Here is a 26,135-nt window from a genome sequence, read left to right as displayed (position 1 = left end):
AGCTGGTAGCGAGCGTAGATTTGGTTAACTGGGCGGACATAGAGACTTTTCAGTGCTGCGAACGCCGTCTGGAAATCCTCCGAGTCTTCGATGAGGGAGAAGATCTCCGTGCTTACCCTCGAGTGCAGGACCTGTAGTTTTTGGTCTTCTGTGACCCGGCCGGTGGCCGTTCTGAGGTAGGCCTCGAAACAGGTCTGCCAGTGCTTGAAGGCTGCTGCCGCGTTCACTGCGTGGGGGCTGATCCTCAGGCATTCCGGGATGATCCTGAGCTCCATAGTCCTTTTTAGGCACGCTTAATAAATTGTAGCGCACAAAGACTCCGTGAGACGAATAGAGTGAAGTCGATGAGGCTTTATTAAGCGTGTCTGTTCCCCCGCAGCTCGATAGTAGAATGGCCTGCGGGGGAGGACTCCGGCTTCTTATACTCCGCCTTCAGGGCGGAGCTAGAGGTCAACGGCCAACCAGGACCCGGGATCTGTCAGCCAATGACATTAGGGCTTCCAGTCCCACGTGACCCTTAATACATACTACCACACAGGTCCTGACTTTCCTGCCAATATCGGGGGGAATGTGAGGCTGAGGCGGATCCAGAGCCTCCGGCACATCAACAGTCCCTTCGGCTCTCCACCTGTCACGGCATGTGACGTGCTCTGGTAGCTAAAGAATAACTGTGCCAATCGCACCTTCACAGATGCCATGGTCTGTTTCTCCATTCCTCTCTTGAAGATCTGCATCGCTCACTCGATCAGCCCATTCGAGGAAGGGTGATACGGCTCACGCCAATGTGCCGCACTCTGTTTGCCTTCATAAAGCCTTCAAATCCGTCACTGGTGCTGTTGTCTGTGACTAACATCTCCAGGATGTGGCTGCTGAAGGAAAGCCATAGCTTCTCAACCATGGCCTTTGGCGGGTGGACGCTATCTGATGGGCTTCCAGCCACTTGGAGTGGATGTCTACTATGAGTAGAACCATCAACACTTGGATAGGTCCGGCAAAATTGGCGTTTAGGCACACCCAAGGCCAGCCTGGCCATTCCCATGGATGTAGCGGGATGGCTGGTGGATTGCTTATGCTACTCCTGGCATGTGATGCATTATTGGGTCAGTCATTCATTCAGGCCTGGCCATCACACATAACTTCTGGCCAGCATCATTTTCAACACCCCTGGGTGTCCGTTGTGCAGATCTTGGAGAATCGCCTGTCTGACCTGGCTTGGGCCCATGACACAGGCTCCCAGAGGAGGGTGTTGCCTTCCACTCTGAGCTCCTGCACCTTGGGTCAAAGACTCATAGGTCCTCGGGCAGCTTCCCTTGCTGGCCCCCATGTAAGACAACGGTGGGGTACTTTCGCCAGTATGGAATCCTTTTGCGTCCAGTTGAATATCCGGGCAGCGGTGACCGACAAAGTGGCCATGAAATTGAGCGTCAAAATGACTTTGTCGGTCCTCGTTATAGACAGAGGGCGTGTTGGCAGCGGGAGCCTGCTCAGTGTGGCCGCGTCTGCGTATCTGGATGGTGCTCGAATGCGTACTCGTACGCTGCTAGCAACAGCAGTGCCCATCGTTGAATCCGGGCAGGATTGCATCGTTTTCTCTAAAATTCCCAGCAATGGTTTATGGTCCATCACAATGGTGAATCGATGCCCATACAAATACTGATGAAATTTCTTCACCGCAAATACGATGTCCAAACCTTCTTTTTCAATGTGAGCAGCTAAAGTCCTTGGCGCACATGCTGCCAGTCTTTCCTTACTGCCAGCCATGCGGTGAGACAACACTGCTCCGATTACATAAGGAGTGGCAACGCATAAGGGGCTATGAGGAGTTGTAATGCATCAATAACCCCAAAGGAATTAGCTGCTGCTTCACCCTGACAAAGGCCTCCTCCTGAGCTGCTATCCACGCCCATTCTTAGTGTTTCTTCATCAATGTGTGCAATGGGGCAATTGTGGTTGCTCAGTCAGGAATAAATTTCCAGTTGTAGTTTACAAAATCCAAGAACGACCGTAACTCTGTCGCATTTTCCAGTGTGGGGACTTGCTTTATTGCCCACAACTTCGCAACTGGGTGTAGTTCCTCCTGATCTACGCAATGGTCCAAGTATGTAACTTCCTTAACGTAGAAACACACTTCCCATCTTGAGGCAGACGTAAGTCTCGGGAAACCGATGGAAGACTCCCTCCAGGTTTCTCAGATGCTCCTTTTCCATGGTTCCGGTGACCAGGATGCAGTCCAGGTAGACTGCTACACTTGGTAGCCCTCTCAGGATGTTCTTCATATGCGCTGAAATATTGCACAAGCTGACAATACTCCAAGCCACAACCTTGTGTACTCCTGGAAGCCCCTGAGGGTATTAATGGTTACTTCATGCCTGGAATCGGTGTCCAGCACCAGCTGGAGCGTGGCTCATGTTGGGCTTGGAAAAGGAATGACCGCCAGCCAGTTTCGCTCATCCACCTTCTATCCATTGGATACCTGTCCAGTAGGGCGGCCTTGTTTACAGACAATTTATAATCTCCGCACGGATGTACGGTTTTGTTAGATTTTAGTACCGGGACGACCGGCGCTGCCCAATCAGCAAACCACACCGGTTGGATGATAATGAGGTCTTCCAATCATTGAGTTCATCCACGACTTTCGCTAGCAGTGCATAGGGGACCTGGAAATACTTTGGCTGGGGCTCAGTGTCCACATATTTCTTGGCCATGGCCCCCTTAATTTTGCCCAGGCCCTCCTGGAAGATTCCTGGGTACTTCCCCAAAATTTCATAAAGTCTTCCAGTGCCCAGATGGAAGATCTGTTGCCGGAGGCGTTGTAACCAGTCCCGGCCCAGCAGACTCGGTCCAGGACCCTTCGCTATTATTAACGGCAGCCTAATAAACTGCTGCTCATAAGTAACTGGTGTCATCACCGTGCCCGCTAGCTTTACCTCAGTGTCCCATAAACTCAACTGTTGAACTCCAGTCCTGATTCTCTCAAAGGTCTACCTTCCTATTATTGAAACTGCGGTTTCCCCCTGTCCAATTCCATCTGTAACTGATGGCTGTTTACTTGGACAGTAATCCTGATGGGGGCGACTTGTGCAATGCAATTGCATACATACCTCATCATCAGGTTGTTCTAAGTGGAGCATCCTAGCTCTGGGCTGGCATCTCCCTTGGCAGGGCGGCAGGTTTGCTGGCTGACCTGTGGTTTCCAACTTTTTTTCTTGGGACCCTCTTTTGCCAAACTGCCACGTTTTGCTACCTACACTAGCCGACCTTTGCGACCCACACCAGCTGACATTTGTGACCCACGACACATTTGCTTACCTTTAATGCGAAAGGGGAGCCTGCTTGTTCCTAAAAATCTCACTTGAATCAGGTTTAAAGGAGGAGAGAACAATGTGCATATCAGGTGCAGAGTTCAGCCAGCTCATTTTTGCCATCTTCATCGTTATGAAAACAGAAAATCCAGCTTTGCACATGTAGGCTGTTGTGAAGGGAAATAGCAACAAAATGCTTGTTTTACTCAGCACTGGATACTTCTGGGAGATGCTACGCCAGAATGATGACAGCCTCATGGGTTTTGCGTGTTTTTAATGTGGGATTACATGTCAGCTATAGCAGCATAGTCTTTTAATTTAGAGCCAGCTCCAAGTTAATAACTGACTCTGGGGTCTCAACCTCAAAAGGAATTTTTCACCAACCACTTCTCTTTCAAAATCTTAAACTTTTCCTCTCATTTGCCAGTACTTCCATTCATATAATACACAGGGGCTTTGCATCCTTATTTGCATCGGAACAATTGACAAAAGCATACCTCAAGAAATCATCTTTATACTGCTTTGCTCCCGAGTTAAGTTTCTTCTTTTTAGGTTGTTAACCAGAGGGCCTGGCGCTCTGAACAGAGCTAACACTAGCACTGCTGTCCTGCCCTGGATATTCCTGAGCACCTCTCCCCAGCAGATTCTGTTGTGAAATCCTGTCCAGTAGGTACACTAGCTATTTGAGTCTCGGGCTCTCTCACACTTTTAAGAAAACCATTCATCTTCAAAGTTCACTTGCCAGCAGCTGCAAAATGGAAGTAACACTGCTCTGTGATTTGGTGCCAAAAGCATGTACCTGAAGGGCACTTGATGTCAAGTGTGAGTACAGGGTGCCTGACCTGCTCACTGCTACCGATTCTGGCCGGAAGACTCATGTTGTTCCATTTAAAAGGAGGCAGCAGCCACCATTCTCAATGTAAAAGCTGGTAGCGGGTGTTGGGTATTTCTCCTGCGATGGGGGGCCAACACGGAAATAGTGTGACTGATCACTCTGCGACCATCCCAACACCCGCCCACAGGTCGTGACCCACACTTTGAAAAAACATGTTCTAGATTGTCATGCAGTTGGAAGATGCTGCCGAAGGAGCCTTGGTGAGCTCCTGCAGTGCATCTTGTAGATGATACACACTACTGCTACTGTGCTTGTGGAATGCTTGTGGAATGGGTGTCAATCAAGTGACTACTTTGTCCTGGATGATGTCGAGCTTCATGAGTGTAGTTGGAGCTGCACTCATCCAGGCAACTGGGGAGTATTCCATCACACTCCTGACTGTGCCTTACAGGTGGTGGACAGGCTTTGGGAAGTTAGGAGCTGAGTAACTCTCCATAGGATTCCTAGCCTCTGACCTGCTCTTGTAGCCATAGTATTCAAATGGATAGTCCAGTTCAATTTCTGGTCAATGGTAACTCCCAGGATGTTGATAGTGGGGGATTCAGTGGTAGTAATGCCATTGGATGTCAAGGGGCGATGGTTTGATTCTCTCTTGTTGGACATGGTCATCAAGTGAGGGAGAGAGTTTCATGTTTGTTATTTTTAGTGAAATCATATGTATGTTCTTTAAATTTATTGAAAACAGTGAGTTTCCTTCAACAGTGGCCATAATTAAATGCTGTGTAGACAAGTGCACATCCGACCTGAAATCATGTGAAAAAACATGAGGCGCTCGTCCCAACGTCATCGCTCGCTCATGCAATATTTCAATTGGCAGATGTGAATCAGCCAGTTAAGGCAATTAAGAGGCTGAACGTCTGGAATTCTATGTTACCCGTGTGATTTTAAGGTCGGCGCGCGGGAAACACGGACAGGTGACCATTCCGTTTATTCACTTTTCTCATCCTAGGGTGGGATAAAAGGGGGATGGAACATTGGCTGCACGAGTTGTTAAGATGAGAGCTTGCTGTTGCTTTAGTCTAGAGATTTCACACCTTTTCTTCCATTTTCTTAAGCATTTGCTTTCTTCGCCTTGTTCTGAGGGCTCATTTGTTTTGCCAACTATGTTGGAGCATTTCTGCCTGTTGCAGCCTTCAGTGCACGGGGCAGCGCATTTCAGCAGGTGAGGGTTGTGTACTGCTGGGGGCATCTCCTCTGAGGAGAAAGAGAGGGGCCAAAGGGAGAAGATGCCAGGTGTCCGCAGGCAGTGACGCATGGAGCGATCTGTGGGATGGGACTCGCAGGAACAGGGGCTGCAGGGCCAGCAAAGATAGCAAGACGGAAAGTGTCACTATCCTACTGCCAGAGTGTAAAGGCACTGATCCAGCTACCTCAACATGTCCGAGGTCCAGTGCTGCGGGACTCAGTGACATCATTGTGCCACATGATGGGGCTAGATATTGTCTCCAACTATTTGGGTGAGCCCCCAATGGCTCTGAAGGTCACAGTAAACCTCCATTTTATGAATTTGGATTATTCCAGGGGTCTGTGGGTGATTTGTGTGCAATTTCCCAATCAGCTGTCCAAAGCTGCGTCAAGCTCCTCAACTATTGTTCTGTGGTTTGGGCCCTCACATTCATTCAGTACTGGACAGACTCAACCAGGTTGAGCAAACCAGAGGCCTCTCATCTATTGCTGGGTTCTACCATATCTATGGTGCCGTGGACTGCATTCATGTGGCTATCCAAGGTCCCAGTGGGTCAGCCAGGTGCCTTTGTGAATAGGAAGAGTGACCACTCCATGAATGTGCAGATAGAATGTGAGCACAGGACTCATATTCTGCAAATCTGTGAAAGGTTCCAAGGTTATAAGTTCATAAGTTCATAAGATATAGGAGTAGAATTAGCCAATTTGGCCCATCGAGTCTGCTCCGTCATTCAATCATGGCTGATCTCATTCTGCACGTTCTCCATAACCCTTCATCCCATTACCAATGAAAAATCTGTCTAACTCCTCCTTAAATTTACTCACTGTCCCAGCATCCTCCGCAAATCTTCTTTCCAAATGGATTGAAATCAGGGTTACCATAGGGTGAGATTGAAAAAGACAGTACCAAAGCCAGATGCCCTCCAACTTTAACCATGTTCGTTGCTGCGAGAACAGAAGGAATTTGAGAAATGATTTTGGGGACCAAAATGCAACTGTTGTAACTTTTGCGATTAATTTGGTTTACCTAGGCTGTCAGTTAATGATTTTCAATCTGTAAGATATTTTTAAAAAATATGTCTTATTTTTCCCTTCAGGTTTGGGGAATGGATTTGCTTGGATCCCCTCAGTAAGTCTAGTCACCCAATAGAACATAGATAGAACATAGAAAAATACAGCACAGAACAGGCCCTTCAGCCCACGATGTGCCAAACCTTTGTCCTAGATTAATCATAGATTATCATAGAATTTACAGTTCAGAAGGAGGCCATTCGGCCCATTGAGTCTGCACCGGCTCTTGGAAAGAGCACCCTACCCAAGGTCAACACCTCCACCCAACACTAAGGGCAATTTTGGACACTAAGGGCAATTTATCATGACCAATCCACCTAACCTGCACATCTTTGGACTGTGGGAGGAAACCGGAGCACCCGGAGGAAACCCACCCACACACGGGGAGGATGTGCAGACTCCGCACAGACAGTGACCCAAGCCGGAATCGAACCTGGGACCCTGGAGCTGTGAAGCAATTGTGCTATCCACAATGCTACCGTGCTGCCCTTAAGAACAAATTAATCTACACTATATCATTCTACCATAATCCATGTACCTATCCAATAGCTGCTTGAAGGTCCCTAATGTTTCCAACTCAACTACTTCCACAGGCAGTGCATTCCATGCCCCCACTACACTCTGGGTAAAGAACCTACCTCTGACATCCCACCTATATCTTCCACCATTCACCTTAAATTTATGTCCCCTTGTAATGGTTTGTTCCACCCGGGGAAAAAGGCTCTGACTGTCTACTCTATCTATTCCCCTGATCATCTTATAAACATCTATCAAGTCGCCCCTCATCCTTCTCCGTTCTAATGACAAAAGGCCTAGCACCCTCAACCTTTCCTCGTAAGACCTACTCTCCATTCCAGGCAACATCCTGGTAAATCTCCTTTGCACCTTTTCCAAAGCTTCCACATCCTTCCTAAAATGAGGCGACCAGAACTGTACTCCAAATGTGGCCTTACCAAAGTTTTGTACAGTTGCATCATCACCTCACGGCTCTTAAATTCAATCCTTCTGTTAATGAATGCCAGCACACCATAGGCCTTCTTCACAGCTCTATCCACTTGTGTGGCAACTTTCAAAGATGTATGAACATAGACCCCAAGATCTCTCTGCTCCTCCACATTGCCAAGAACTCTACCGTTAACCCTGTATTCCGCATTCATATTTGTCCTTCCAAAATGGACAACCTCACACTTTTCAGGGTTAAACTCCATCTGCCACTTCTCAGCCCAGCTCTGCATCCTATCTATGTCTCTTTGCAGCCAACAACAGCCCTCCTCACTATCCACAACTCCACCAATCTTCGTATCGTCTGCAAATTTACTAACCCACCCTTCAACTCCCTCATCCAAGTCATTAATGAAAATCACAAACAGCAGAGGACCCAGAACTGATCCCTGCAGTATGCCACTGGTAACTGGGATCCAGGCTGAATATTTGCCATCCACCACCACTCTCTGACTTCTATCGGTTAGCCAGTTCGTTATCCAACTGGCCAAATTTCCCACTATCCCATGCCTCCTTACTTTCTGCATAAGCCTACCATGGGGAACCTTATCAAATCCCTTACTAAAATCCATGTACACTACATCCACTGCTTTACCTTCATCCACATGCTTGGTCACCTCCTCAAAGAATTCAATAAGACTTGTAAGGCAAGACCTACCCCTCACAAATCCGTGCTGACTATTCCTAATCAAGCAGTGTCTTTCCAGAATACTTCAGAGAACGGAAGCCATTGGCCAGCGCCATTGCCAGTTGTGGAGAATGTGTCTTCACCTTCACCTTCACGCCATTCTACCAGTGGCTCGTCGATCAAATGTCATGGTGACAGGCAATGATGATCATTGCTGGTATCCAGCTGAACCTCTGTGTCTGTGGAGCTCTGATGAGACCATATCAGCCACAGAAGAAATATCTGACTTTTACATCATCATCTGCCTCAACCTCCAGGAAAGATTTGAGTCGCGCAAGTCCAGATCGCAAGAAGAACCTTGCTCATTTTTTTGATTTGCCCCTTCTGAAACAACCAAAGTTTATTTGTATGGCCTTCTTTGGATTTTTCTCTGTCGCGGGATTCTTTATCCCTGCCATCTATTTAATTCCTCATGCTCAAAACATTAGGATCGAGCATTTTCAAGCAGCTTTATTGATGTCCTATTGGTCAGCAGGGGACTCCATTGGGCGTCTCAGCTGTGGTTGGTTAGCCAACTTGCGCCTTATGAAATCAATCCGCCTTACAACAATATTGATTACGATTTTAAGCATCGCTCTCCTGCTTTTTCCTGTGGCTAAGAGTTACACCCTTCTCGTAATCTTCAGTTATACCTGTGGCTTTTTCATCGGGACCATGATGGCCATTATTGTCACGGTTCTGACCGATGTGATGGGAGTTGAGAAACTGGACAATGCGCTTGGGCTGATTATGTTCTTCAGGAACGTTGGCGGGATTCTCCACTCCCGCACCGAAGTGGCCGCGCCGTCGTGAACGCCATCGATGTTCACGACGGCGCAAAACGGCCCCGGTCCCGATTCAGGCCCTGACAATGGGCCAGGATCGGGGCCGCGTCATCTACATGGGCCAGGCCTTGTCGCCCGCGTAAAGGTGGCGCCGCATAGATGACGCGGCTGGCGCCGCATAACAGGCGTCATCCGCGCATGCGCGGGTTGGCCAGTGCCAACCCGCGCATGCGTGGTTGCCGTCCTCTCTAAGTCCGCCCCGCAAGAAGATGGCGGACGGATCTTGCGGGGCCGCGGAAGGAAGGAGGTCCTCCTTCAGAGAGGACGGCTCGACGATCGGTGGGCACGATAAGGTGCAGGATCCCCCCTCGCCCCCCCCACAGGCTGCCCCCCCAGCGTTCACGCACCGCTCACGACGGCAGCAACCAGCAGGTGTGGACGGCGCCGGGGGGAACCCGCCGTTTTGGCCTGGCCGCTCGGCCCATCCGGGCATCAGAATAGCGGGGGTGCCGGTGAATCGCCATTTTCGGTGTCTCCGGCGATTCTCCGGCCTGCGGCCCGCGAAACACGACCGGGCCATTCCCGCCGCTTGGGAGAATCGCGGGAGGGCGTCGGACCGGCGTCCCGGGAAATTTTGGCGGCCCAGGCTATTGTCCCAACCGGCGCGGGAGTGGAGAATCGCGCCCATTGCATGTCTTTTCGGACCGCCACTGGCAGGTAATGGTCTTCTTCCTCATCTGTCAGATTGTCTTTACTTTTCACTGGTTCTATATCCAGAATAACAGAAGGTTTAAGAATAGTCAATAACCTACTAAATCCCTCATTAGAATGAGAAAATAAGAGTTTTTCTGTGCTTGTGGTACATGCTGAATTTTTTTTCTATATTTGTTCATGGGACATAGGTGTCCCAGGCTGTGCCAGCATTTATTGCCCATCCCGAATTGCCCTTGAGGGGGCAGTTAAGAGTCAGCCATATTGCTGTAGGTCTGGAGTCACATGTAGGCCAGACCAGGTAAGGACTGCGGATTTCCTTCCCTAAAGGACATTAGTGAACAATGGTTTCATGGTCATCATTAGACTTTTAAAATTCTATATTTTTATTGAATTGAAATGTCACCATCTGCCATGGCGAGATTTGACCTTGGGTCCCCAGATCATGGCTCTGAGCCTCTGGCTTTCTAGTTCAGTGACAATACCACTACGCCACTGCCTCTCCCAAAAATGTAACCTCAGGGTGCCTGATGTTACATTGGGAGGCAAAATGGCACAAGGTGTATTCAGGACTTTGACACAAATTTATTCAAAAAGATATTTTTAAATGTCTTTTGAATGAGATGAGAGTTTCCTTTTTTTTGCCTGTCAAAAATGAGCCAACTAGGCAGCACGGTGGCACAGTGGTTAGCACAGCTGCCTCACGGCGCCGAGGTCCCAGGTTCAATCCTGGCTCTGGGTCACTGTCCACGTGGAGTTTGCACATTCTGCCCGTGTTTGCGTGGGTTTCGCCCCCACAACCCAAAAGATGTGCAGGTGAGGTGGATTCGCCACGATAAATTGCCCCTTAATTGGAAAAAGTGAATTGGGTACTCTAAATTTAATTTTTTTTAAATGAGCCAACTCGAGAGCTGTCATTTTGACTCTCCTGGCCATTCAGACCCTCAAACATTATGGGCTGTATTCTCCACCGTCGGGATTCTCCGTTTTACCGGCAACCCGGGGGTTTCCCGACGGCATGGGGCTGCCCCATAATGGTAAACCCCATTGACCAGCCGGCGAAACAGAGAATCCCGACGGTGTGCCGCAACAGAAATCTGGCACGGTGGGATGGAGAAACCCGCCCAGTGTACCTGGTGAGCTCCTTTGGTATCTGACTACAAAGAAAATAAATCATTATCCATTGTGGTGTTAGGCACAAAATGAAGGTTTGTTATTGCGTTTAAAATGCATTTCCTTTTCAAGAAGAGTGTCAGTGACAAATATACATAGTCAGCTAGCGGAGCTGTGTAACTGAACGCTCACTAAACAAGCCAAGTGCTACTAAATGACTGGCACTGCAATGGGTTAAAGAATTACCAATAAATGGCAGTTCGTGTGCCCTAGGTCAGAATTCAAATTATTTTCTTTAATTTATTATTCTACAAGAAAACTTAATGATCGGCAAACACTGTTTCAACATGGTTGTCAAAGAGTTGTCAAATATTAGTGTGTTTTTTTTTTATTCGTTCATGGGATGTGGGTATGGCTGGCTGGGCCAGTTTTTATTGCCCATCCCTGAAAGCATTTCAGAGTCACAAGTATACCAGATCAGGTAAGGACGATTTCCTTCCCTCAAGGACATTAGTGAACCAGATGGGATTTTACAACAATTGACAATGGGTTCCTGGTCACCTTTTAAAATTTAATTCCAGATTTTTTTTATTGAATTCAAATTTCACTATCTGCAATGGCGGGATTCGAACCTGGGGCCCCAGAGCATGGCACTGTGCCACTACCTCCCCTGTGTGACCATGATTCTTGTTAGTTTTATTGATTTATGATTTTTACTCGTGACTGTTTTAATTGTGTGTGACATCAAAACTGTTGCATTAGTTGCCTGGGAAATATAATTGGCTAAATTCTCCGCCTTGCGATGCCGCAAACGTGACCCACAAGCAGGCAGAGAATCAGGAGTCCGGCCAAAATCGTGGTCTGCACCCGGCACCGATTTGGGCGCCATGCCCTGGTCCCTCACTGGTGACGATAACGAGGTTTGCACCCCGAGCCAGCAACAGCAGGCAAAACCAGCATTTGCATGCATTTAGATGTGATTTTCGGGTTGGACACAGTATGCCCCGCCCTTCCTCGATGATCCGCTCCTCTCAGGCGGAGGTCTTGTGGGGGAGGATTTACTACAAGTATTTACAAATGTGGACTGGCCGTCAAAGCTGCGGAGGGGGAGCTGGAAGCTAAAAAAAAAAGAAAATGCGTTGAACACTGGCGGGTTTGCTAGGGGATGGCTGCCCGGGCCAGGGGCAGTAGAGGTTAGTGACTTGGTGCTAAGTCCATGGACTCAGGGCGTTCCCCTCGGAATCGGGGTGGCCTGGCTCAGACCGCCATTGTTGCAGTCTGTCTTTTAAATGCCCCCCTTTGGTGCTACTTACAGGCTCCTGGCTGCTCACACTGCTGAGGGCTGCCTGTGTCCTTTAAATGCTCAGAAGACCTCTGGTCATCTGGGAGCCCACCCAGGTTTTCTCAGGGCAGAGAACTCACCAGTGACCACCCCCCATCCCTCCGCATCACCAGCTGTCTCCTCCTGGTGAGACTGGCAGTGCTGACTGCCCCTGCCACCACCTCCCAGGCAGTGTTCAGGAGGGAAGGCGTGAATTTGCAGCCCACGTTGGGGAAGAGGGCGTCCCTCCTCTCCTCACCGGCATGGAACTGAGGGTCCACCTCACACTCCCAACCTCAGTGGCAGGTCTTCCCTGAGCCATCTTGGTGGCTACAGTAAGTATGTGGTAAATGGAACGCTTAAAAACAGCTCCAGCTACCAGACTCTTTGGCGCTAACTCCGGCCCCAATGGTTAGAAAGCTCAGTGGTCAGGAAATTGCTTGGAATGCATGCCAGTCTTTAGCATATCTTGAATTGCTCCAAAACTGGCGACCCCAATGGGAACCTGAATTGCTCCAAAACTGGCGACCCCAACGGGAACACAAACTGCCAGCAATTCAGTCCTGGCGTCGATACTTATTCTCTCAAACAGAGAATTTTGCCCAATATTTTTTTGATTGCAGTGGAAAAGTTCTAATAACAAAATTTAAAATTAGACTAAGCAGTTATGTATTTTAATTTGTTTTTTCTGGTCAACTGACGATTGGCAGAAATCTAAACATCAATAATCAATCGAGTATGACAGCAGATAAGAGAGAGTTTCAGTTTGCCAAATATAGTGCAAAATACTCTTTCCCAAAGGAATACACTCCACCTTACAAAGCCCAGACGATTTGGGTAAGGGTTAACCAAAGCCAAGTTGTAAGGACTCCCACGTGGTTATAGAGTTAATACTGGAGCATAGAACATCCATTTCATACCTAATACAGAAGCTTCTCACTATTTGTCGAGTGGAGACCACGCTACACATTAAGACATTGAATTCTATGGTTACTTGTAACTAAGGTAGAAGAATCCCAACCTCTAGTGAAGGTTACTTCCAGGTTGCAATGGGCTTTCTGTTGAGTGATCAACAGTGCCCACATGGAGAGCTCCCTCGGTCAGATTATTTACTAAAAGTGGTGAAGTGTCATTGAGGTTTTCTGGGAGGTGAGTAGTTAGTTTAAAAGCACTTACCTTTACAGGAGCAGCCCTTTGGATTTCGGCGGCAGCGGTGCGCAGGGGCCTTCTGGGAGGTGAGTAGTGAATTTAAAAGCACTTACCTTTACAGGAGCAGCCCTTTGGATTTCGGCGGCAGCGGTGCGCAGGGGCCTTCTGGGAGGTGAGTAGTTAGTTTAAAAGCACTTACCTTTACAGGAGCAGCCCTTTGGATTTCGGCGGCAGCGGTGCGCAGGGGCCTTCTTGGAGGTGAGTAGTGTGTTTAAAAACCTTACCTTTACAGGAGCAGCCCTTTGGATTTCGGCGGGAACCGGAAGTTCGACCTCTGGCAAGCCCCCCCCCCCCCCCCCCCCCCCCAACCAATAAATTCTGGTGGAGAGGAAACCCGAGACACTACACGTGTAGTGTCTCCCACCCACCCTCCTCCTCTAACCTAATAATAAGACCCATTGGTGTAAGGTAAGTGCCATATTATATTATATATTATTAGCATTGTGCAGGCCAAGGATTGGAGGTGGAGGAGCAGTCTCTGTCAGCGAGAGAACCTGAGAACATCTCAGAAGGTAAGCAAGTGATTTTTACTTTTATACCTGTTTTTCAAATTGTGTGTGTCGGGGGGAAACTGAAGTGACATCACAGAAAAGCTGTGACCTGAGTGGCTGGTTGGGATTCTAACCTAAATTTTTTTGAGTATTTGGGAACTAATTAAACATAATAACTTAATTATAATTTAGAGGATATCTAAGCCAGAGATCGGAGAATATTATAGTTAGCTATCGCATTTCTATTAGAAATCTAGTGCTAGGAAACAGATAGTTGACAGTAACTTTGAAATTTAAAAAAAGTATCTATAAAAAAAAAAAGACAAATTTTAATTTTAATTAATTGCCGCAATGTCAGTTAGAGGGGTGCTGTGCTCTGACTGTGAGATGTGGCAGGTCCGGGAGGCTTCCAGCGTCCCGGATGGCTTCATCTGCAGAAAGTGCACCCAACTGCAGCTCCTCACAGACCGCATGGTTCGGTTGGAGCAGCAATTGGATGCACTTAGGAGCATGCAGGTGGCGGAAAGCGTCATAGATCGCAGTTATGTAAGTGTGGTCACACCCAAGGTGCAGGCAGAGAAATGGGTGACCACCAGAAAGGGCAGGCAGTCAGTGCAGGAATCCCCTGTGGTTGTCCCCCTCTCGAACAGATATACCCCTTTGGATACTGTCGGGGGGGATAGCCTATCAGGGGAAAACAGCAGCAGCCAGAGCAGTGGCACCACGGCTGGCTCTGATGTTCAGAAGGGAGGGTCAAAGCGCAGAAGAGTAATAGTTATAGGGGACTCTATAGTCAGGGGCACAGATAGGCGCTTCTGTGGACGTGAAAGAGACTCCAGGATGGTATGTTGCCTCCCTGGTGCCAGGGTCCAGGATGTCTCCGAACGGGTAGAGGGAATCCTGAAGGGGGAGGGCAAACAGGCAGAGGTCGTTGTACATATTGGTACTAACGACATAGGCAGGAAGGGGCATGAGGTCCTGCAGCAGGAGTTCAGGGAGCTAGGCAGAAAGTTAAAAGACAGGACCTCGAGGGTTGTAATCTCGGGATTACTCCCTGTGCCACGTGCCAGTGAGGCTAGAAATAGGAAGATAGAGCAGACAAACACGTGGCTAAACAGCTGGTGTAGGAGGGAGGGTTTCTGTTATCTGGACCACTGGGAGCTCTTCCGGGGCAGGTGTGACCTGTATAAGATGGACGGGTTGCATCTAAACCGGAGAGGCATAAATATCCTGGCCGCGAGGTTTGCTAGTGTCACACGGGAGGGTTTAAACTAGTATGGCAGGGGGGTGGGCACGGGAGCAATAGGTCAGAAGGTGAGAGCATTGAGGGAGAACTAGGGAATAGGGACAGTGTGGCTCTGAGGCAGCGCAGACGGGGAGAAGTTGCTGAACACAGCGGGCCTGGTGGCCTGAAGTGCATATGTTTTAATGCAAGGAGCATTACGGGTAAGGCAGATGAACTTAGAGCTTGGATTACTACTTGGAACTATGATGTTGTTGCCATTACAGAGACCTGGTTGAGGGAAGGGCAGGATTGGCAGCTAAACGTTCCAGGATTTAGATGTTTCAGGCGGGATAGAGGGGGATGTAAAAGGGGAGGCGGAGTTGCGCTACTTGTTCAGGAGAGTATCACAGCTATACAGCGAGAAGACACCTCAGAGGGCAGTGAGGCTATATGGGTAGAGATCAGGAATAAGAAGGGTGCAGTCACAATGTTGGGGGTATACTACAGGCCTCCCAACAGCCAGCGGGAGATAGAGGAGCAGATAGGTAGACAGATTTTGGAAAAGAGTAAAAACAACAGGGTTGTGGTGATGGGAGACTTCAACTTCCCCAATATTGACTGGGACTCACTTAGTGCCAGGGGCTTAGACGGGGCAGAGTTTGTAAGGAGCATCCAGGAGGGCTTCTTAAAACAATATGTAAACAGTCCAACTAGGGAAGGGGCGGTACTGGACCTGGTATTGGGGAATGAGCCCGGCCAGGTGGTAGATGTTTCAGTAGGGGAGCATTTCGGTAACAGTGACCACAATTCAGTAAGTTTTAAAGTACTGGTGGACAAGGATAAGAGTGGTCCGAGGATGAATGTGCTAAACTGGGGGAAGGCTAATTATAACAATATTAGGCGGGAACTGAAGAACATAGATTGGGGGCGGATGTTTGAGGGCAAATCAACATCTGACATGTGGGAGGCTTTCAAGTGTCAGTTGAAAGGAATACAGGACAGGCATGTTCCTGTGAGGAAGAAAGATAAATACGGCAATTTTCGGGAACCTTGGATGACGAGTGATATTGTAGGCCTCGTCAAAAAGAAAAAGGAGGCATTTGTCAGGGCTAAAAGGCTGGGAACAGACGAAGCCTGTGTGGCATATAAGGAAAGTAGGAAGGAACTTAAGCAAGGAGTCAGGAGGGCTAGAAGGGGTCATGAAAAGTCATTGGCAAATAGGGTTAAGGAAAATCCCAAGGCTTTTTACACTTACATAAAAAGCAAGAGGGTAGCCAGGGAAAGGGTTGGCCCACTGAAGGATAGGCAAGGGAATCTATGTGTGGAGCCAGAGGAAATGGGCGAGGTACTAAATGAATACTTTGCATCAGTATTCACCAAAGAGAAGGAATTGGTAGATGTTGAGTCTGGAGAAGGGGGTGTAGATAGCCTGGGTCACATTGTGATCCAAAAAGACGAGGTGTTGGGTGTCTTAAAAAATATTAAGGTAGATAAGTCCCCAGGGCCGGATGGGATCTACCCCAGAATACTGAAGGAGGCTGGAGAGGAAATTGCTGAGGCCTTGACAGAAATCTTTGGATCCTCGCTGTCTTCAGGGGATGTCCCGGAGGACTGGAGAATAGCCAATGTTGTTCCTCTGTTTAAGAAGGGTGGCAGGGATAATCCCGGGAACTACAGGCCGGTGAGCCTTACTTCAGTGGTAGGGAAATTACTGGAGAGAATTCTTCGAGACAGGATCTACTCCCATTTGGAAGCAAATGGACGTATTAGTGAGAGGCAGCACGGTTTTGTGAAGGGGAGGTCGTGTCTCACTAACTTGATAGAGTTTTTCGAGGAGGTCACTAAGATGATTGATGCAGGTAGGGCAGTAGATGTTGTCTATATGGACTTCAGTAAGGCCTTTGACAAGGTCCCTCATGGTAGACTAGTACAAAAGGTGAAGTCACACGGGATCAGGGGTGAACTGGCAAGGTGGATACAGAACTGGCTAGGCCATAGAAGGCAGAGGGTAGCAATGGAGGGATGCTTTTCTAATTGGAGGGCTGTGACCAGTGGTGTTCCACAGGGATCAGTGCTGGGACCTTTGCTCTTTGTAGTATATATAAATGATTTGGAGGAAAATGTAACTGGTCTGATTAGTAAGTTTGCAGACGACACAAAGGTTGGTGGAATTGCGGATAGCGATGAGGACTGTCTGAGGATACAGCAGGATTTAGATTGTCTGGAGACTTGGGCGGAGAGATGGCAGATGGAGTTTAACCTGGACAAATGTGAGGTAATGCATTTTGGAAGGGCTAATGCAGGTAGGGAATATACAGTGAATGGTAGAACCCTCAAGAGTATTGAAAGTCAAAGAGATCTAGGAGTACAGGTCCACAGATCACTGAAAGGGGCTACACAGGTGGAGAAGGTAGTCAAGAAGGCATACGGCATGCTTGCCTTCATTGGCCGGGGCATTGAGTATAAGAATTGGCAAGTCATGTTGCAGCTGTATAGAACCTTAGTTAGGCCACACTTGGAGTATAGTGTTCAATTCTGGTCGCCACACTACCAGAAGGATGTGGAGGCTTTAGAGAGGGTGCAGAAGAGATTTACCAGAATGTTGCCTGGTATGGAGGGCATAAGCTATGAGGAGCGATTGAATAAACTCGGTTTGTTCTCACTGGAACGAAGGAGGTTGAGGGGCGACCTGATAGAGGTATACAAAATTATGAGGGGCATAGACAGAGTGGATAGTCAGAGGCTTTTCCCCAGGGTAGAGGGGTCAATTACTAGGGGGCATAGGTTTAAGGTGAGAGGGGCAAAGTTTAGAGTAGATGTACGAGGCAAGTTTTTTACGCAGAGGGTAGTGGGTGCCTGGAACTCACTACCGGAGGAGGTAGTGGAGGCAGGGACGATAGGGACATTTAAGGGGCATCTTGACAAATATATGAATAGGATGGGAATAGAAGGATACGGACCCAGGAAGTGTAGAAGATTGTAGTATAGTCGGGCAGTATGGTCGGCACGGGCTTGGAGGGCCGAAGGGCCTGTTCCTGTGCTGTACATTTCTTTGTTCTTTGTTTTCATGGATCATGGAAAAAATAGAAGTAAATGGAGTAAAACCATGTTTTTAGGGTTTCTATGCCTCTACAGTTCTATGTTGGTGGAGGAGGGCTGTTTATTGCCGTTTGCTTTCTCATGTTAGCTGACTACTTCTTGGATCATGAGCCGAATTTCAGTCAAGACGCGGAGAAGGAGATGGAAAAGTTTATTTCTCAATGCCAACCTCAGGAAGAAGCAGAGAAAGGGAAGCTTGGCACCGATGGAACGAATGGCACAGAGTCTGAAGTATCTGAATGAAGATCTTAAACAATGTTTAGAGTTTTACTTCAGATGAATCTCTCCATTTGATGATCTGGGGGCTCCATTTGACCCTTATTGCATTCGCTGTCCCACTGCGCTATGAAATATACTAAAGCTCCGATCACTAGTGTCACGGGTCTTTAGCGAGTGTCAGGCAGGCTAATTAAACATCAGCTGTCTTATGATTTCACTAAATGCACAATTGAAACAAAAAGTAATTTATTCAAAAAAAGATTTTGGGTGGAATTTTTCATCGCTCCCAAAATATTTAAGCAGGCCCGATTCAGTTCATCCGGCAATGAGGTTGACTTTTTAAAATTCAGGCTATCTTTCGGCAATCTGGTTTACCAGGTGAGTTTCAATTTCCCATATAATTTCCTACATACTTTTTGTTAGATCATCTCCTCAAAGCTTCCTGTGCTAAACATCTCTTCGTAGCAGGATAGCAGCCTCAGCACCAGCAGCAGCACCTGTCAAAGATAGTAGTTCATATCCAACAGTCAGCATGTAAAGGTCAAGAGTCACTTTCTTGGAGCTATTTGAAGAGCTATAATTCGGGAGGCTGTGCTTTTCAAGTTAGACCTCTACGTCCTCCTTTACCAGGGCTTGATAGATGAGGAGGCCATGCCTTCCTAAGTCACCACAGCCCTTAACTTCTTTACCCCTAGTTTTGTCCAGTCTTCCACAGCCGATGCCAACCGCAGTTCCCAGTCTTTATACACAACTGCATTGAACCGATCATCAGTACCATTTTCACCAGGCCTGAATCATACATCATCTTCTTCATTGACCTCAACAGTCAACACATGTTTGCTCAGGGATTTGCAGCGATATGTACACTATGAACATTGTTGTACCCAGAAAGATATAGAAGTAATGAGAAAGATGTTTTCAGCATGAGGTTTTCCTAGATAGGAGCGCAGGTCAGATATAGGGCTTAGAACACAACAGGGTCAAATTCTACCAGGTATGGACCCGCACAACATTATTCTTTGTTCCCATTCCAGGTTATGAATAATATACATCAATGCATCGTGCTATGTTCTTTAGAAATTTCTTTATGTATAGTACATAGAGAGTAAGTAAGGAGCAATTGGCTCACGATATACACTATATGACTTGAGTATGTCTTATTGCTAACTTCTCCAAAAGTTCAAATTGAAGAGAAGGAGCAATTTGCTCAGGTACCGGAGGGCTCACAAACATTCTTGTTGTCTCCTGTTCACAGGATGCCCATCAATAGCAGGATTTCATGATTGCATGATCAAATGTTATTCATTAACAAGTTTTTCTGTTTATTTGACAAAATGCAGCATTTTATAATATGAGATGTATATAATATGACGCAGTACGTATAGTACTGACTTACATGAGCATATAGAAAAAAAGTGAAAAACAACAACTTTTATTTGCACGGCACCTTTCACATAATAAACTGTCCCAAGCACTTCATGGGAGCATTATAAGGAGATATAAGCTCAGGTGACCAAAAGCTTGGTCAAAGAGGTCAGTGAGTGTGTCAAAGGAGGAAAGTGAGATAAGGAGATAGAGCAGTGTAGTAAGGGTTTCCAGGGGCACGATCCAATATCCATAGTGCACTCGAAAAGCAGCTTGCCGTGGCGCAGTGTAGCCATGGAAAGCTCCAGCTCGCCACACTCACGAGGCCATGAAGCTCCATGCTTTGGGATGCCAACTTGGACAGACTGCTGGACGCCATGGAGGTGAGACGGGACACCCTGTTCCTCCAAGGGGTCGGAGGACCAGCTGTCAATTCCGCCAGGGAGGCAGTGGCAGCGGCTGTCAGTTCAGGCACTGTGATCAGGAGGACCACTGCCAATGTTGGAAGAAGACCAACGGCCTCCACTGCACCGAAGGGTAAGTTAACACGGGCCCCCTGGCATCAGTCTCACCTGCCACAACCCTGGGGTCTAGCACCTCCTCCCCCCCCCCCCACCCCCCCACCCCCACACACACACACAGCATACTTGTGCCATAGCACCCCTGGCACCTACCAGCACACTCCTCCATGCCTAGGTGCGGTGCCCAAATGTGCCACATGTCATAGACCCCCCTCGATGTATCAGGTGTGCAGCTCACAATGCCCCCACTCTGCCCCGCATGAGAAGTGAGAAGTTGGCTCATAACAAGTGGGAAAGGGCCCAGATGGGCAGCTGGGTTCCGGATATCAGAGTCCTCATCCCCTATGTGCAAAGAGCCCTGGAGATCACGGGGTTGGCAGAGGAGAGTGCGATCACTGACAGCAAGGTTGGCCTGCGCCACAGAGGGGAGGATCCTCTCCTCCTTCCCTCCCCAGATGACCTGTCTCAAGTGAGATGTTAATGTCAGCATGTCAGACAGAATGATCCTTCCCTCCCACTGACCACATGTCCATTCTCTCGCAGGATCTCCCACCCCCCATCCCGTCCCGTCCCCCCGTCCCCGTCCCCGTCCCCCAGCCACCCAACAGAACACGTCGGAGGACAGCTCTGAGGAAACCATCATCGATGCATCACAGCTATCAGCTCCATCTTCCACTTGCACAGAAACATACACCTCGGTGGGTGACATAAGTGGACAGGCTCCTGGGGCACAATCTAGTGAGCACCACATGGTTGTCGATGCACATCAGGTGGATGCAAGAACATCCAAGGGAGTCAGCAGTCGGAGGTCTGTTGGGTCCCAGGACTCAGCTGAGTCCTAGTTAGATGCCGAGCCTCTGGACAAGGTTATCCCGGAGCTGATGCAGATGATAGGGCACGGCTGTGAGATTCAGGAGGGGATGTCTGCCACAGTACAGGAAGTGCATAGAGGATTGGAGGAGTCCCAAAGGCTAAGGTGGCAGGAGATGGCACAGGCAATGCGTGGCGCTGAGGCCAACATTGCTACATGGCAACTGCAGTGGAAAGCATGACGTCAACACATGAGTGGTGGTGTCCAAGGTGTGGCTCAGTCTGTGACGGCCATGGCTGAGGGCCTCGACATCATGCCCCAGTCACTGAGGGATGTATCCCAGACTCAGGTGGATATTGCTGGGGCACTGCAGAGCATGTCCCAGTTACTGAGGATAATCGTCAAGGGCATCAACACCATGGTGCAGCCAAGCGGGAGGTGCCAGGATCGACAGAGCCAGATGGCACAGAAGCCTCTGGAGCTCACTCCAGCTGCCTCTCTGTCCCACGGAGACCCACAGGGCCCTAAGGGCACTGTCCAGGAAGAGGGAGCGCTGGAGGCCCACTCGGGGCCTGCCAACAGGGAGACGACAGCGGTCTCCACCTCACCCGAATTCCCACCTCCCCCCTCCTGACATCGGCATGTCTGAAGGTCAGCGGCACAGTGATGCCAGTGACACCGATAAGTCAGCTGCAGCCCTCCGGCTGCAGGACCCAGCCAAGGGCATCGATGGTTACAGGGCGCAGTAAGCAGCAGGCTGCCTCCTCCTCAGATGTGCATCCTGAGAATATACCTAGACCAAGTGGTAGAGCACGGAAGATAAAGAAGATTGAGGCTCACTGAGTGGGCATTGGGGGCACTGGAGGGGGGGGGCACCATCTGTAGTTAGGGGCAATGGGAATTTTTAATATATACTATTAAAACATATTATACCAGATACACATGATGCCTCTGTCACATTATTCTTAACAGCGGGCCTTCCCGCTCCCCGACCCCCAGTTGCCCTCCGCTCTCCCCACTCCCTGCCCCACAGGCACTGTGGTCCTACAGCGAGAGCCCCCAATGCCGCCCCCATGCAGGTGATGGGTGTCAGTGCGCTGTCAGCAGAAAGACAGAAGTCAGACTTTGGCATAAACTGAGGAGCACCAAGGTTTACCTCACAGCGGATTATCATCACTCTCCTGCCTGTTTATTGACCCACTGACATTGCCTGAACAGCTCATCATCCTGGAGTGATGTTAAACGGACCCTGGCAGGGTGGAACAGGATAGTCGGGACGGGGAGTGTCGGATATGGGAGGGTTGGGGAATTAAGGGGGAGAAAGGAGGAAAATGGGTGGGAGGGGAGCAAAAGAATGGGTGTTGGGGGGGAAGGAAGGAAATCAAAGGGTGAGTGAATGGGGGTGGCCAATGGGAGAGGGAACGATTGTGGGCAGGATTGGGGGGCTGAGCTGATGGACAAAACCTGTTCCTATGAGAAGCGGGCGAGGGTGAGGGCCTCCCTTGCCCTCTGGATATGGGGGACCCTTGCTGCCGCATGTCCTCCAGCCTCCGCCTGTTCCCACGGGTCCACCCAAGGCTCATTCTTCCAGGCCCTCTTGGTACAGCCTCTTGTTATCCTCCCCAGAGAAGGCCGCATGTCCCTCCTGCTCCTCCTCCTCCAGCATTTCACCTCACTGCTGTGCCAGGTTGTGGAGGACACAGCATACCACCACAATGCAGGGGACCCTCTGGGGGGTGTACTGCAGTTCACCACCAGAGCGGTCCAGGCACCTGCATTTTGAGTAGTCTGATGCTCAATGGCAGCACGTAAGGCAGCAAGGGCACCATTATATTGGGTTTCCGCATCGGTCTCCAGCTTCCGCACTGGCATCATCAGCCAGGACATCAGTGGGTACCCTTTATCCCCCAAGAGCCAACTCGTCATACTAGAGTGGCCGTCGAAGATGCTGAGGATCTCTGAGTGTCCTAGGATTTAGCTGTCATGCACACTCTGTGGGAAGCGTGCATGATCCAGAGATGGTGGTCTCACGAGTTGAATATTCAGGAGTAGAATCCCCTACTGTTTAAGAAGGGTACTCCGTGATGCTCTGGTGTGCGAAAGGCAACCTGCGTGCCATCAATTACCTCCTGGACTTGGGGTATTGCTGTCATGGCAGAGAATCCTGCTGCCCGGGTATCTTGCTGGGCTTCGTCCAGCTCAAAGTTAATCTGGTCAACTGCCCAGGCATACAGGCATCCATGACTTCACAAATGCACTTGTGGGTTGTGGCTTGGGCAATGCCACGCAAGGCCCTGCTCAAGTCCTGGAATGAAACTGTTGTGTAAAAGTTCACGGTTGTGGTGACCTTCATGGCAGAGGGCGCCCTCCTCCTCCATGCTGTGCAATGTCCGCAAGGTCATGGCACAGGTGCCACACTGTCTCCTTGTTGAGGCGGAGCTTCCTGTGGAACATGCTTTTTAAAAATTCATTTGCAGGATGTGGACGTTGCTGGTTAGGCCAGCATTCATTGCCCATCCCTAGTTGCCCTTCAGCACATGGTGGTGAGTTACCTTCTTGAACTGTTGCAGTCTTTAGGGTGTAGGTACTGTGCTGTTAGGGAGGGAATTCCAGGATGGTGCCCCAGCGACAATGAAGGAATGGTGATATATTTCCAAGTTAGGGTGGTGGTGACTTGGTGGGGAACCATCAGGTGGTGGGCATCCCAGGTATCCGCTGCTCTTGTCCTTCTAGATGGTAGTGATCGTTGGTTTGAAAGGTGCAGTTGAAGGACCCTTGGTGAATTACTGCAGTGCACCTTGTAGATGGTACACAAGGATGCCACTGTTTGTCGGTGGTGGAGGGTTTGAATGATTGTGGAAGGGGGAGCAATCAAGTGGGCTGCTTTGTCGTGGATGGTGTCAAGTTTCTTGTTGGAGCTGCACTGATCCAGGCAAGTGAACTTTGGAGAAGAAAAGGAGTTTGGAAGTGGGTCAGTAATTTGCGGGGAAGAAATTTCTGCACATCCATTACTGGATGTCGGATAACCGAGGGTGGGGGTCAAGCTTTGTTGTTTTTTGAGGAGGGACAAGGATGGCAAATTTAAAAGAGGGCCAACACCTGAAGAGAAAGAAATATTTCAAATATCAGCAAACAAAAGGGACAAAATATTTGCCATCAAGGGGAAAATCAACAGTTGATAAAAGTGGGCCAGTGATTCATTCGCCTTTAGTGTGTGAATAGTGAAGTATTATTATAACTGTAAGAACTGCAACGGTTAATGAAGTGTCAAGAGTAGCCACTACATTCCCGTACCGGCCTCCTCGAACAGGCACTGGAATGTGGCAACGAGGGGCTTTTCACAGTAACTTCATTGAAGACTACTTGTGACAATAAGCGATTATTGTTATTATTATTACAGGGAGCTACAGTTACAAATGTATAAAGCAGTGATGCTGAGCCTTGTGGGAGAGTGTGTGCAGGAGTTAGCTAGTGAGAGTCAGAAGTACAAATAGTGTGAGTGAGAGCAGATCATTGTTTATATCAGTATTAAGATTAGCTGTAGATGAGTGTAGTTTAAATGTTAATAAGCAACTGTGTATTCTTTAGGAGTACGTGTTGAATCCAAGTTAGTAGTGTTAATAAATTTATAGCTTTGTTTAAGTTCAAGTTATTTTGTGGTCTTTGTGAACAGTGTGCCAACCATCTGGAATTGAGCAACACTAAGAACACCACAAATAGGATTTTGCGGCATCTCTACTTCAGACAGCACATTCCCCGTACATACAGCCCAGAATTTGCTGGGGCAGGGCATCCCATTGTGTGCCATGTTAATTAGACTTCCTTCCTCGCCCTTCAGCTCAACATATTTTGTCCTGCAAATTGCTGGGTGCGGGCAGATGGCAGTGCAACAAGGGCAACATGTGAATGTTGATGAATTGTGGGATGTGAAAATGTGCTACTGTTTGATATGCAAGTGTCAGCTGCTATGTCAGCTTAAATATAGAACATAGATGTCCTATAGTTTTCATCTGGAACTCTATAGCGAGTAGGTCGTCTGCTTGTTATCTGTAATAATAGAGGCTGATCACATATTGTTAATCTTTCCTCATATCTGAATCTTAGTACGGAGCAGGAATGGATAAATAGATCTTGAATGCTTCAAAGCATTTAAATTATATTTTTGTTGTTAAATGGTGATACACTGATCAGCAGGTGGTTGCACTTTGAGCATTTCTTTTTTTAATTCATTCGCGGGATGTGGGCGTCGCTGGCTAGGCCAGCATTTACTGCCAATCCCTAATTGCCCTTGAGAAGGTGATGGTGAGCTGCCTTCTTGAACAGCTGCAGTCCATGTGACGTAGGTACACCTACAGTCTGGCTAGGGAGGGATGACTCATTAATGCCTCATTCAGGTTAACCACCAGGAATAAAAACGAGGGCTGTGGTAAAACTTTACATGTCGCATACAATTTGGATCACAGCCTAGAAAAAAATCCTGAATCACTGAGTGCATTGTTCTAAATTCATTTTAATTGTCTAATTAACCTTAGACCTGCCTTCAGGGAGGCAAATATGCACAGAAAATTTGCTTTGGTTCACAACATCATTTGTTATGCAGTTCACAGGTGAACAAGTGAAAGGATGCCAATGGAAGCAGATTGCTTTGAGAAATTGGTAAGCAATCAGCTTAATGTGGGGCACCCCACTGACCTTCAGGTGAATTTAGCAGCTGCAAAAGGGAGATGCCAATCTGGGTCCTGCACGTGTTGTGCTGTGCAAATTCCCTGCATTTCAGATGCTGTCCCAATTCCAGTGAAAGGACAAGGTCGGAACTTTGCAGGTTATTTTCATTTGCTTTGCATAGACATTAGTGCTGGCCGTGTTTCTTGTGGCAGATGGGGCTACATGTAAATTGCATTAATGTCATGGGAACATGAGTGTTCAATGCATTCATGGAGAGATGCATGAGTTTTTCTAAATGTATTAGTGGGCTGTTGACTGCTGAACATTCGTGAGGGAGACTATAGTTGGATAGGACTTTCAAAAAACTGCCGTCAGAATGATGGGCCGAATGACCTCCTTCTGTGCTCTATGATTCGTTAATCAACAACATTGTCATTATTACAGGTATCATTTAAAAATAAAACACAAACTCTGTTAA

The 26,135-nt window shown here is 48.4% G+C and overlaps 1 protein-coding gene across 1 annotated transcript in view; it reads left to right on the top strand.

The window, feature by feature from the left end:
• LOC140427339 (monocarboxylate transporter 13-like) overlaps window positions 1–18,319 on the top strand; it is a 40,739-nt gene extending 22,420 nt beyond the window's left edge. The window contains 7 exon segments of the mRNA XM_072512890.1: window positions 1,285–1,292; window positions 6,480–6,527; window positions 8,163–8,892; window positions 9,599–9,624; window positions 11,047–11,212; window positions 12,763–12,889; window positions 18,113–18,319. Of these exon segments, the coding sequence (XP_072368991.1) occupies window positions 1,285–1,292; window positions 6,480–6,527; window positions 8,163–8,892; window positions 9,599–9,624; window positions 11,047–11,212; window positions 12,763–12,889; window positions 18,113–18,319 (1,312 nt within the window).
• The last annotated feature ends 7,816 nt before the right edge of the window (window positions 18,320–26,135 follow it).

This window comes from Scyliorhinus torazame, chromosome 7, assembly GCF_047496885.1.
Source record: "Scyliorhinus torazame isolate Kashiwa2021f chromosome 7, sScyTor2.1, whole genome shotgun sequence".
Classification (NCBI taxonomy): domain Eukaryota; kingdom Metazoa; phylum Chordata; class Chondrichthyes; order Carcharhiniformes; family Scyliorhinidae; genus Scyliorhinus; species Scyliorhinus torazame.
This window is presented reverse-complemented; position numbering and strand designations above follow the sequence as displayed.